The sequence below is a fragment of the Cucurbita moschata genome, unplaced genomic scaffold (genome assembly GCF_002738365.1).
Source record: "Cucurbita moschata cultivar Rifu unplaced genomic scaffold, Cmos_1.0 Cmo_Scf00067, whole genome shotgun sequence".
Lineage (NCBI taxonomy): Eukaryota > Viridiplantae > Streptophyta > Magnoliopsida > Cucurbitales > Cucurbitaceae > Cucurbita > Cucurbita moschata.
In genome coordinates, this window is record NW_019268583.1 from 792,756 (window position 1) to 806,432 (window position 13,677).

Sequence of the window (13,677 nt, forward strand, 5' to 3'; positions counted from 1 at the left end):
TTACCACTCTTGGAATGTCTTTAATAGTTTCATTTCGAGGCTATATAAAGCCATGTATGTTGTATTGGCAAGAAGACTTGGAAAATATAGTAAAAGAAGCATTTGTGCTTTTCTTTAGCTAATGGCTAAGTTTCTTTGCAATTCTATATAGTTTAGGTTGCATGTAGAATCATTCAAGCTCGACGTGATCCATCTTGCTTGTGGAGTGATTTGAATCTCAAACAAGTGTTCTTGCATTGAGATATTTGATCAACAAGAATCATTCAAGCTAGACATGATCGATCTTGCTTGTGGAGTGATTCGAATCTCAAACAATATTCTTGCCTTGAGATATTCGATCAACAAGGTAATCCGAATCTTATTTCCCTTGTAGTTGATTCCTTATCATATCAGAATGGGTCCAGTAGCGTATAAGTTAGCCCTACCTCCCGCCCTCTCAGGAGTGCACGATGTGTTTCACGTGTCGATGCTGAGAAAGTACATTACGGACCTTATCCATATAATAGACTACGAACCATTCCAACTCAATGAAGATCTGAGCTACGAGGAAAAATCAATAAAAATCTTAGCCAGAGAAGTAAAAGCCTTACGCAACAGGAACATTGCAGTCATTAAGGTGTTGTGGCAAAATCACCACAGCGAGGAAGCCACATAAGAGCTTGAGGACGAAATAAGAGAAAATACCTCGAGTTAGTACAAGAGTTTAAGACTTTCGAGGACGAAAGTTTTTTTTAGGGGTATATAATGTAATGACCCGGAAGAAAGTAAAAGAAAAGGAAAAGGAAAAAGAAAAAAAAAACTCAGTTGTCGGAAAAGCCGCGAGTTTTCTGACGACCGCCGAGTTTCGCGAATCCCATGCGAAATGACAACCGCACCCCGCTTGGCCTTCAGCCCACCAGTCCCAGAACACCTCAGATTACCTGCAAGTGAAGAAAAGGAAAAAAAAAAAAACGAGAGAGAGAGAGAGAGATTTCGAGTAACGCCGGCTAGTTTCAAACTTTTTTCGACGAGTCCCAAACCACCCAAAAACCAATGTCAAATGCTCATTTACCATCACGAGAAGGATCCCTAACAATAGCACAATACTCAAGGTATGTTTTGTGCCCTTTCGTATGCGTCGTTGTCGGTAACCTAGGTCGAAAATTTAGGTTTTCCTAAACGTTCTTAGATCTGTAGTTTTTAGGAATTTTTAGGCCACAAAACTTCGAGGAAGGAAAGAGGGACAACAAATAGAGAGGAAAAGGAATAAAGAGGACTGAAATCGGCCATAGAAATGTCGCGGGAAGGAGAGAGAAAATGCGTCGGAAAATTATGCAGAAGTCGGGTAAGGAAGAAGGATCCATCGAATCTAGTCAACCTAAACCGAGTACCTAGACCCAAGGCCCAAACCAATATAAGTCTAGCCCGTGAAATCACGGTCCAAATTTCGATACGGCCCAAACCTCAATCCAACCCAATAGCCGATGGTTCAGCTAAACCAACATGAGACCAGACCCACGGTCCAACCGAACCGGCCTGCAACCCAAACACCTGCAGCCCAGTCTAGTAAGCTGAGGCCCAACGATCAGTCTGGCCCAGTAGCCTTCTGCAGTTGACGACCCGAACCGGACTATGACTTGCGCCTCGACCCGACGCCACCGCATGACGTGACACGTTCTGCTGCTGCCACATGACAGACAGTAATGCAGGTGGTCCCTCGGCTCGACTCGTCGCAAACAGTTCAGGCTCCCTCTGGTGACGCTCCGGCGGCTGTTTCGGCTCGACTCACGTATTTTTGACCTAGTTTCCACTGTTTTGACCCTTTCGAATCCATTTTCGACCCCGATTAAGGTATTAGAGGCCGTTTTAGAGTCGTATTTCACGTTTACTGAGTTATTAGTAATTTAATTGTGAAAATACTAACAGAAGGTGGCGAACGGGGTGATAGGAAACAAACCTCGTAACGTAGAAAGCAACTCTCAAGGAACGGGAACTTACGTTAGCTAATTAGGGAGTACTTCGACCAAGGCCAACCAAGTAAGTGACCTTACTATAGGATAGAACAAAAAATGTTTGAATTATGATGATGTATGAGTATGACGTTGTGCTGTGATGTATGTTAATTAAATGTACGTTATTTATGTTTCGATGCATGACGTACATGTTATATGTGATGCACTTAATGGCTTCTATGATGAGTATGATGTATGCATGACCGTGTTATTAACATGATGATATTTTCCATGTTGAACATGCCTTATGATGTTGTATGCATATTGCATCATGTCGTAGATCGACATGGGACACAACCTTAAGAGTATGAAAACGATACTAATATAAATATCCATGAGCACGTGTTACATAGTGTAACAAAGAGATGAGATTAGAGGGTTGTGTCAGAAGAGACGTATAATTAGATTTAGAAGAACCTCATGCATATTGTATGTTTATAAGGCTCATACATAGGGCTACTATGGGGTTCCGCTGACCTCACGCACCGTATGATGATGAGTGCGAATGCGCATAGATGATGGTGTTCATGAGGCGCATGACACTATGGGGTTCCGTTGACCTCTAGACGTTGCTACAGATTAGCTTGACCAAAGGGTCCAGGGGCTGTGCGAGCGCTCTGGGGATTCACACTCGCACGTGTGAGTAGTGTGTAGGGAAGTACTACACATCCAATTTGTCCGAGACTGGAGGCCACCCTTATGATGATTAGAGATAGGTCCCTAAATCATGATTGCATGTGTTTGCATTTGCATGGCCCCCTATAGTGGGGTCACTTAGTATTTCGAAATACTCAAGCTGTGTGCCACATCATTTTTTAAGTACGGAGGGCGGTAGCATTGCAAGCAGAGACTGTGGCACGTGCATAGGGTAGACTCATTTAAATTCCTAGTCCTAAGTTATAATAGGTTGTTTTGCATTTCATTGTTTTAAATTATTATGTATTTGTTTTTATTTTCTCTAAATTGAAGTATTTCGTATTTAAACACCTAAGACCATGATGTGTTTTCCAGAGAAGAAGTTGTTTTAAGCATTTTTCGAGGTTTAAGTTATAAATGATGTTCATGTAACAATTATATTTCCGCATTAGAGATGAGCATGAGACGTTAGTAGTGACTCTGAGTATGTAGAAATTTAGGGTCGTTACAACATGTTACGGGCCTATATGTTGTACTTTGCCGGTAGCTGGACCACGCACTTGCATCTCATAGAGTTCGCTTATAATAACAGTTATCAAGCGACGTTGGATATGACACCTTTTGAGGCCTTATACGTGAAGAAGTGTTGATCCCCAATATGTTGGCATGAATAAAAGAACGCAAGTGGTTGGGCTGAACAAGTGTCGATCCCCAAGTTGTTGGGCTCATGCAAATAAAAGAAAAAAAAAAAAAAAAAAAACCTCCAACCTGAGTTCATAACTCATTGATGATTAAGATCAAGTTGCTTGCGATCCTCTTGTGAAATATTAATTTTTTCAATTAACTTATTCATAAACAAAACTTAAATATTTTGTGGTCTAGCCACATGCAAATTCCGAGTATAGAACTCCTCCACCAATAATAAAAACGTATGTAAACAGTTAAGATAAAATTGAAAGATAAATATATGGAAAAATATTATTTTAAAACTAGATTTAATAACAAATCAAATTTAAAATACAAAATTTTGATACTATATTTGATATTTTCATAATATCATATCTTAAAAATTAGAGAAAATAAAATCACCTTAATTTCATAGAGAGTCCTCCAAGAAAAAAGGAAAAGGCGCGCACGTGTCCAGCGTGTTAAAAGGATTAGATTTACATTCACACTATATAAAACCCTTCAACAACTCGACTCCTTCCCGCCTTCCTTGCTTCGTCTTCCAAAGCGGTTCCTTCTCTGCTACTGCGACGCCTTGCCATGGGCATTAAGGTATCAGCCTTCACTCTCTACATCATTTTCCGCTCCCTTGCTCTGCCACTCTGGTTTTCCCCTTTTCCATTTTCACATCCCTGGTTTTCTTAGGGTTTAACCAAGCTTTTAGCTGACAATGCCCCCAAAGGCATGAAGGAGCAGAAGTTCGAAAGCTATTTTGGACGAAAAATTGCAATTGATGCCAGCATGAGTATCTATCAATTTCTTGTCAGTACCTCTTTCTCCAATTTTTCCTTTTTTTCCAGTTAAAAACTACTCTGGGCATCTCATATATTTGCGTGAACTAATGCAGATTGTCGTGGGAAGAAGTGGGACTGAGATGTTGACCAACGAAGCTGGTGAAGTCACTAGGTTGGCTTTAGAAAAATTTATACATTTTTACTTGAGTTTTAAAATTTGTGAATTATCTACTTGTTTTTGCTTGATATATTCCATTTTTCATGTTTTTTTAATGTCAAACTCTAGCCATTTGCAAGGGATGTTTAACCGGACAATAAGGCTTCTCGAAGCTGGAGTTAAGCCAGTGTAATTTCTCTGTGTCCTGGCATTTCAATTCCAAGTTTTGTCATGAAAATTTTGTCTGACACGGTTTTCTTTTTATGGGAACAAATGTACTCAGCTATGTGTTTGATGGAAAGCCTCCTGATTTGAAAAAGCAAGAACTTGCAAAACGGTAAGTATGCTATCTCATTGTATCTCATTTATTCCGTTCAAAGGGGCAGTCATGATCGTTGTGCCTTATGTAAATTATGTATGCAGTTATTCAAAGAGAGCAGATGCTACTGCAGACCTGGCAGATGCAATTGAGGTACTTTCATTCTTGTACTTTTGTTTTTTCTTCCTTGTAAAGCACGGAAGACAGAAAACTAATTCCAGCAACTGCCCCTTTTGTTATTCTAGGTTGGAAACAAGGAGGACATTGAGAAATTCAGTAAAAGGACGGTCAAGGTTAGTTAACTGCTTTAACATTTTTCCTCAAGAACGTACATATTACATTGTAAATCGATTTACATACTCTCACAAATAATCACTAAAGGATTGGAGCAGCATGCAAATATTTTGGAAGTTGTATAATATTACAATCAATCACATGCATATTGTATAATTTGGGGTTAAACTTGCAGGTTACAAAGCAGCACAATGATGACTGTAAAAGACTTTTGAGACTCATGGGAGTGCCTGTGATCGAGGTGACAATACACTATATTTCAGATGTTCATTCAAGTAATCCATTGCTTCAGTTGTAACATGGTTGAGTACATTGCAATTGTTTTTGGATGTTACAGGCTCCCTCCGAAGCTGAGGCACAATGTGCTGCGCTTTGCAAGTTAGGAAAGGCAAGTATCCCTCTCCTGCATGATAATGTGTCTTTTGTTTCTTGAATGTGAACCGATGAACTAAGAATCAAGGGGCAAATATTGACCTTCCTGTTACTAAAATGTAGGGACAGATTGAATGAAATACAGATTTGGTAACTTTATTTGTGTACTCTACATATTTCAATGCTTCCAAGCACAATGAATTCTGCAATGTAAAGATTTAGCTAGCTATACATGTTTGTTCTCTCATTCCAATTTTAAATTTAGAATAAATTTAAATGTCATAAAACAAATTGTTCTCTCTCCAGGGATGCAATATTCTCTGATGAAATAAATTGTAGCATCTGCAAAAGCTACTTGAGTTTTTGATCTCGCCCTTTTGTATTTAGGTGATGAAGATTTAGTTCTTCTCATTATAACATTTTATTATTATGAATCCATGATATTCAGTCACCATCACCAACATATTTCCTTTGCCTTGTAGACTATTTTGGACACCCTGGAAAATCCTTTTTGATAGAAATAAGATTCCATACTTTAGTATGAATTTTGAATGTCAGACTTGGAACGTAACTGCAGTTTTTCTTTCACAATCTGTTTTCTCTTTCTCTTCACTGAAGAGTTCAAAGGTTGAGACCACTGAAGGAGCTATGGTCTGATGTAGAGTATATTGGCTCGCAAGTGTAGGATTATCAGTCAGTGTGTCCAATAGATTTTGATGAAAAAGAGAAATGAAGGGAGTTTTTGATTTTCGAAACACCTATCCAAGTTTCAATAGAATAATGTCATTATGGAGGGTGATTACGCTAACACACATATCCAAGTTCCTCCCACGAATTTGGTCTTATCAACATAAAGTACACCTAGTTTGCATGCTGAGAAGGTTGATTTAAACGATGGCCTCCCAAAGGTAATCAGTCAACCAATGGCATGTAATCAGTCAATTGACTTTATTGCCCAACTAGAGACTTTCAATGCAAAGAATAATGTCATATTGGAGAGGAATTATGCCAAGACGCATATTCAATCTCCTCCCGTGAATTTGGTCTCTAAATATCAAAGAAATTAAAGAGAAGTACACTGAAATTAATTCCAATTTGTATACAATAAAATGTTCTTCGGCCCCTTTGTCTTCCCAATTTCCTGTAACTTTTAACATTAATTCAGATGCGTTGGAAGAGTCTTGATCAACAATTTTGATACCAATTGAATTAGGTGACGATTCATTATAATGGTTCAAAGGTTTACTCCCAAACATTAATCTCCACGTACTATGCTATTGGACCTGATGATGTTTTTTCTTTTTTTTTTTCTTTTTCTTTTTTTTTTTTTGACAAAATTCTTAATTCTTCATAAGTAAGAGCCTTATCTAGTATTGTTCACATTACCCTCGACTCTGATGATGAATTCATGGTGAGCTTAAACAGTGTAGAGATTGAACAACAACGACATTCCCAAGCTTTAGATGATTTTATCTGAAGAGCTTTCGTCATTAAATCTTGATTCTCTGTTTCAAACTCTAAATAAGAAAGTCTTAACTACCAAGGAAGATTTGGATATGATACTGAATGGCTTATTGGTTAATTCGCCACATCTCCTTCCATCTTTGAAACATTTCATCTATAATTGAAGCTAGTTGTCAACATTTTTGTGAAACCTACCGTTGCTATCCGAGGGGGTTGGCCAAAAGTGTTAATAGCAGATTGATTGCCTTGTTCGACAATGAAATCAATTCTTGGAATACTGGAGATTTGGGAGATTATTTTAGAAGTCTTAGCTTGAAGAAATTTTTGCAACACCATTACCTTGTGTTTGACCTCCATACTAAGACTTACATGAGGATAGGTAGTAAGGGAAATACTTCTAATGTTAATTAATTAGCAGTTAGTTGTACGACCTTTTGTGATTGTTGCCTTTATAATCATCTTGCTTTGTACTTTTGAGGTTAGGTGTTATTTTGTTAAACTGAAAATATCAAGGAGCGGTCATTTGAAAGGGTTTTTTTTGGACAATATTGTTCTTCATTCTATGTCTTGGTGTAATTGTTCAGATATTTTTCATTCTTATATGCCAACACATTTGTCCAATTGGAGAATTTTATTGTAACTCCTTTACATTGATGCTCTCTTCCCTCGTTTGTAGTTTCATACATCAACAAAAGTTTCTTCTAAAACAAAAGGCAAGCTAGGAAACTCTTCAAACTACTGGAGATACACTATTCCTACCAAGTATCTAGGACACTCGTTTCCACTCTTCCCCTTTTCTGCTACATGCTAAAAATCTTGTTTGACATTTTCCAATTATCTGCACCCAAGGGCTATATGACCTTTTACCCATGACAATCGATTCATGATTCCCTTCATTGCTTCTAGTCTTACCAAGTACCTAGGAGACCCCCTCTTTCCCCATTGCCCTCATTTCATGTTTAGATCAGGGGATGCAATGGGGCTTGGAGGCTGCTAGGGTTGGGGCATTGAGGGTAGGCTGGGTTCCCGACCTAGTAAAATGCATGCTTTTTTTGTGGTAGGATCTATGAATTTAGGTGGATTTGATTTTGTAAGTTTTGCACACTAAATGAGTGTGTACCTGGATTTTTTTCCTTTTTTACCTGGGTCCTTCGGTGCTTTAATTCTTACATTCATTTTTAATTAATAAGAGGGGCTTGTTCTCAAAGTTTGTATATATTTCAGGTTTATGCTGTGGCATCAGAAGACATGGATTCACTAACATTTGGATCTCCTAGATTTCTTCGTCATTTAATGGATCCCAGCTCAAGGAAGATCCCAGTTATGGAATTTGAAGTTGCAAAGGTGATTTGTCTCCATCTTAATTTGGCTATTTACTTATCTATAGGAAATCAAGTTATAAATTATAGCTCGTATATATTTATAGCTGTATTTTCTCTTTTCCTTATCGGTTTAGATTGATTGCATTTTTTTTGCTCATCTAATTGGGCGTCTCTTTGTATGAATCTGATTCTTCTCTACTCTATGAAATATAAAAAATATTATTGTTCATAGATAGCTTCATGGTATTAGAGTTATGAAACTATTCAATTTGGAAAGGACATCACCCTAAAAAGGTGAAGTTCTTCCTTTGGAAAATAGCGGTTTAGCACAAGTGAAAATCTTCAAAATAGAAAGCCCTACATGACCCTATTTCCAAATTGGTGTCCATTATGCAAGAAAGGAAACGAGTCACAAAGCCACTTATTTATGCAATGCACATATGCTCAGAATTTGTAGACAACGATTCTCAATATAATCAGAAGGTATCTCAGATTTCCTAGGGAGAGAAATAATCTATTGGACATGACCTTAACGTACCACCCCTTCAAGAATCCAAAAGCCCTACTATGGAAAACTTAATCATGACTTTTTTTTGGAACCTGTGGAAAAAATTAAATAAAAGAATATTTGTGGAAAAGACATAGACTTATACAAAACTCTTCGTCAATGTTGTTTACCAAGCTATATCTTGGTGTAAATGGTCTAATATTTTTATTTCCTATACTTATACCTCCCTCATAAGAGAATTACATGAATTACATGTCACTTTTATAAGAGAGAGACTAACTAAATCTAAATTAATAGATAATCTAAATAAGTCTCTAGATACTAGGTAATCTAAATTTTAATAAATTCAACCCGATAAATTAGGGAGGTCAAGTACTTGGTTCTCCTATTGACCGTAAGTCGAGATCAGAGATTGTTCCAGTCACTTGGCATAGTAAGGAACAATTAGTTGTAGCTTGAAGTACTACTGAAGTTGAGTTTCGATCACTAGTTCATGGGATTTGTGAAGGAATTTAGTTAAAAGGCCTTCTCATTGAACTAAAGGTCAAGATAGAAGACATCACAGAATTACCGTGTGATAACCAATCAATCATAGTTATTGCAATGAATACAATACACCATGACGGAATAAAGAAGGTCGAGATAGATTGACACTTCGTCAGTGAGAAATTGAGACAAACACTATTACACTGAGATATGTACCTTCCCAACAAGTTGCAGATTTATTAACTAACGCTTTACAACGAATTCATCTTGATGGTTTAATTTCCAAGCTTGGCGTGACAAGCATGTACTATCCAACTTGAGGGGAGTGTAGAAAATCAAGCTGTGAGTCAGGGCTTTATGTTTGGGATTGTTTCCGTGTATATGTTTATAGTTGTATTTTTCTTTTCCTTATAGGTTTAGATTAGTAGTTTGCTTATTTGATTCTCTTTGTATAAATCTGGTTTTTCTCCACTCAATCAAGTACAGCTTCAGTGATCATTTACCAATAATTTGTTTCATTTCAGATTTTGGAGGAGCTGAACCTTACCATGGATCAATTTGTCGATTTGTGCATTCTTTCTGGATGTGATTATTGTGACAGTATTCGAGGTATTTGGATTCTATATAGTATATATGTTTTATTGCCTCCTACTGATGTTGATGCTCAAGTTTTATTGTGCTGTTCCAATTTTAGCCCTTACTTATGCATTTACTCCACAGGTATAGGGGGACAGACTGCTTTAAAGCTTATCCGTCAACATGGGTCTATAGAAAATATACTAGAGAACATCAATAAAGAAAGGTGACCTTTTTCTAGGATTGAAATATATATCATAAAGTGCAATTTTATCTTGAATATGCTCAAACTTGTTCACATGATTTGATGAATGCATGGGTATACTTAATTTGTTGGATATGGTCTGGTTATTATGAATCTTGAGATGATGTCCTAGCCAATTTGAATCTTGTTGAATGAGAAGCCTTCTATGTATCTGTATTGCATTGAATCCTATTAGTAGCCAGTGACTGTTTTAGATAATCTTATAGTGTAGAATTCTTCAATCTTGTCAGATATCGTTAAGCATATGTAGTGCAATCATTTGGAGAATTTATTACCTTTCATGATTCTGTTTTCTAAATTATTCTATTCCTGTTTAAGGCATTGTTATCTTGTAAAGTAAGTAGATAGTCTTATCTTTCTCTTATATTTATCTCAGTTAAAGTATCTTTCAAATAGCTTTGATAAGAGCGTAGTGACCGGAAAGCTGTAAACTTGAGTTGTGCAACTTCAAAATATTTCTTATTAAACAAAGTCTATCTAGATGAGAAGGAAAGAATAACGGTACAACCCATGGCAGATCCAAAGCTTTAAGTCGGCAGCTATATAGAAATAAAGTTAATTACAAGTTTTGTCCTTAGATTTTGAGTGGTGTCTGTTTGGTTTTTGAACTTTCAGAAGTGTTTAATAGATCCTTGAACTTTCAAGTTTGTTTTTAATAGATTCTGGACAAATCTGACTATTATTTTTTTAATTAATTAATCTATTAACTATAAGTTTGAATTATAGTTTAGTAGAACCTTATATAAGTTCAATTTTATGTCTAATAAATCTATAAATTTTAAAAATTTTAAAAATTCAAGGATTAAATTGATAATTTATTGTAGAAATAATTCTGACCACATTGATATACTGATATATTGCTATCAGTTGGTAGATTTTGATAATAAATTGACTAAATTGTAAAATTTGTCCTAAACTTTCATGATTGTGATTAAAAGTCCCTAGCTTTAAAAGTTTATAACAAGTCACTAAACTTCCAACTTTCAATTGACAGGTTGCTAAATTTTCAAATTTGTATATAATGTGTCAAATTACAGAAGAGCAACAAAATACCGAATGCTTCTTGTTTCCCATATTATTATTATTATTATTATGTTGTAAACAGGTACCAAATTCCAGAGGGTTGGCCATTTCAAGAGGCCCGACAGCTTTTTAAAGAACCACTAGTGTGTACTGACGAAGAGCAACTTGACATTAAGTGGACTACTCCAGATGAAGAAGTAATTTAAATTTTCTGGTTTAAAAGTCATCTCCTGACTGTTTTCTTTCTTCATTTTATATATGTACGCGCACACACACGAACATATTTTGATACTAAAGTTTTAGTTCTCCCGCATGCACATGCTTGTTATGATATTAAAATTGTATTCTCATATCTATTACAGGGCTTAATCTCATTTTTGGTGAATGAGAATGGGTTCAATAGCGATAGAGTAACAAAGGTTTATCATCCTGATAATCTCAAGTTTTATATCATACAGTTTTATTTATTTATTTATTTTTTTAATGAAAGTCATTTAAATTAAATCTTCAAGAAAGTTTACGTCTCATACATCATTTTTTGTTCTTTCTCCAGGCAGTAGAAAAAATTAAAGCAGCCAAGAACAAGTCATCACAGGGCCGGTAAGTGTTAGCTATATACTTTCATTTATTTCTTAAAAATAAAAGTTCTTCATCTCTTTGGTCGATCATGCTGTTTATTCCTCCTTTTCAGGATGGAGTCATTTTTCAAGCCCGTAACGAATCCTTCAGTATCCACTAAAAGAAAGGTATATTGTTAGCTATCTACTGATATCTGATATTAGGATTGATGCATTTTAACTTCCATTCTATAATTCTAATAAACCTATTAAATTTCGAATTTTAAGACCAACAGTATTTTAATGGCATTATGACTGTTACATCTAACTCCCCTGCAAATTTTCCTTCATTTTGAATTTGTTGATTTACCATTTTTTTTTAAACTGAGATTCAATTATGTTGATCTTCAACATCAACATTGATTTAAGCTTCACAGTTCATTGGTATTGACTATATTTTTTGTCCGACCGTCCATGATCTGTCCAAAAGTACTTCTCTGCCTCTTTCTGTCTAATTTACTTCAGACTCTCCATTTCTCTCTATTATCTCAAATTACCTACAAAATCCATTAAACGAGAAGCATTAAAAATAATTCGAGTTCTTAAAGAACTGGTGGGATATAGAGACCTAATTGTCTCTACCTTTCTATACCGAATGACAGGTAACCAAATGTGTACTTAAGTCTCCTAAACCAGGAATCCAGCATAAATACTCTCCACAAGCTTTTTATCCGTCAAGGACAAAGGTCATTGGCAGCCTAGGGACGCCAATATTAGACCATTCTTCCAAGTACTCAGGGTCAAGGCCATTAGTCATGGCTGCTTGCTTCGGCACATGAAGCTGAAAACGCTGGTGAAACTGGTTGCTTTGGTTTTTAGTGATGTACTTGAAATCCTCATCATCAATTTCCTTGAACCTTATTGTTCATCTTCAAATATATACATATGGAAACTATAATTATGGAGCTCAAGGTGCTGGATTTGACAGTCCTGATTAATTAAAACCCACCCTGTAGCTCTATTACATTAAAAAAGTTGGTGCGTTGTGTAGAAGCAGTTTATGACGCATGATTCTGGAGTTTTTTGGGGGAAAAAAAGCGATTGCTAGAAATAAGACATTACACATCATAGGCAACACACTGATCAATCATTTTGCCGACTTTGATTTTTAGTTTTAGTTGTGGTGGAGTATTTATGATTAATGGTCGTTGCTTTTATTAATGTACATTTGCTCTTTACATTTTCATTTGCATTGTGGCACCACATTTTTCTGCAACTATGACCCATTAATTAAAGTTGGGATTCTTGACTTCAGCAATCTATACCTTTTATTTTATTTTATTTTATGTTATCATTTTTATTTTTACGATCAATATTATCTCTGTTTCACTTTGTATTTGTAATCCAACAGGAGACATCAGAAAAGCCCACCAAACAAGCAATAACTAAGAAATCGAAGTCCAGTGGTGGTAAAATAAAGTAGGAAGAGTTGGTTCCATCGCCACTGTCGAATTTGTGCAACGAACTTGCTGATTTTAAGTAATTTATAAGCTTTAGGTGGCTGCAAATTTAGGAGATAGTTGCGACATTAATGTTCTTGAATGATTGGTCTTGGTGCAATTTTAGGAGGTATATCTTTGAGTACTTGCGGACATGCCTTGTGTGACTGCAATCTATTAGTTTTAAGTTGCAGGCCCTCTCAAGAATGATAATTTTGTTTCTGCTCTGCAACCTGTATATTTCTTAACTAAATGAATAGTGAAGTAAGATCTTATAGGTTTGCTTTTCCAATTCTTAGAACTCCTGGATTGATTGGAGAGGATAGTTGAGTTGCCAAATTTGAAAATTGAATTCATGAATCTCTCTATGTCGATTAGAAATTTAGTCTTGTATTCCAATTTGCATGGTTTTGCATGGAAGGAAGCTTGTTGATACATATATCTGAATCATATTTGTTGCATTTTATCAACTTGATCATGAATGTTGATCATGTACTCCAAGAATTCTCTGCTAGAAGTGTTACTGCATTGCAAATATCTGTGGTAGGAAATGAGGAGCTCATGAGTGTTAGTTTGGAGCATTAAAGAAAAGAGTAGCTACGAGGTGTGGTAGCTAAAACTTTTGATAGGGATGGGAACAAAACTTAGCAGCTAGCACATAATCTTGTAATCCTAAAATATTGGACGCCAACGAGAGGACTACATAAACACCGGTTCTCTACAATGATATGATAGATATTGTTCACGC

At 36.1% G+C, this 13,677-nt stretch overlaps 1 protein-coding gene across 2 annotated transcripts; it reads left to right on the forward strand.

Moving 5' to 3' along the window:
- The first annotated feature begins 3,825 nt into the window (after nucleotides 1-3,825).
- On the forward strand, nucleotides 3,826-13,289 carry LOC111437876 (flap endonuclease 1). Of its 2 annotated transcripts, XM_023075956.1 has the most exons (18): nucleotides 3,826-3,905; nucleotides 3,999-4,115; nucleotides 4,201-4,259; nucleotides 4,374-4,433; nucleotides 4,528-4,581; nucleotides 4,668-4,716; nucleotides 4,809-4,856; nucleotides 5,033-5,098; nucleotides 5,195-5,245; nucleotides 7,918-8,037; nucleotides 9,534-9,618; nucleotides 9,730-9,811; nucleotides 10,956-11,070; nucleotides 11,236-11,292; nucleotides 11,427-11,473; nucleotides 11,565-11,619; nucleotides 12,093-12,283; nucleotides 12,842-13,289. In XM_023075956.1, the coding sequence occupies exons 1-17, from the start codon at nucleotides 3,894-3,896 to the stop codon at nucleotides 12,267-12,269; spliced, it is 1,254 nt and encodes a 417-aa protein (XP_022931724.1). In that variant the 5' UTR covers nucleotides 3,826-3,893; the 3' UTR covers nucleotides 12,270-12,283; nucleotides 12,842-13,289. The 2 variants fall into 2 exon arrangements, with proteins under 2 accessions (XP_022931724.1, XP_022931726.1); XM_023075958.1 differs by lacking the exon at nucleotides 12,093-12,283 and having other exon boundaries at nucleotides 12,842-13,285.
- Nucleotides 13,290-13,677: the final 388 nt, after the last annotated feature.

Coding starts and splice junctions, on each gene's coding strand:
- LOC111437876 (XM_023075956.1), top strand. Junction 5,246..7,917: donor CGCTTTGCAAGTTAGGAAAG/GCAAGTATCCCT, acceptor TATATATTTCAG/GTTTATGCTGTGGCATCAGA. Junction 11,620..12,092: donor CAGTATCCACTAAAAGAAAG/GTATATTGTTAG, acceptor ACCGAATGACAG/GTAACCAAATGTGTACTTAA.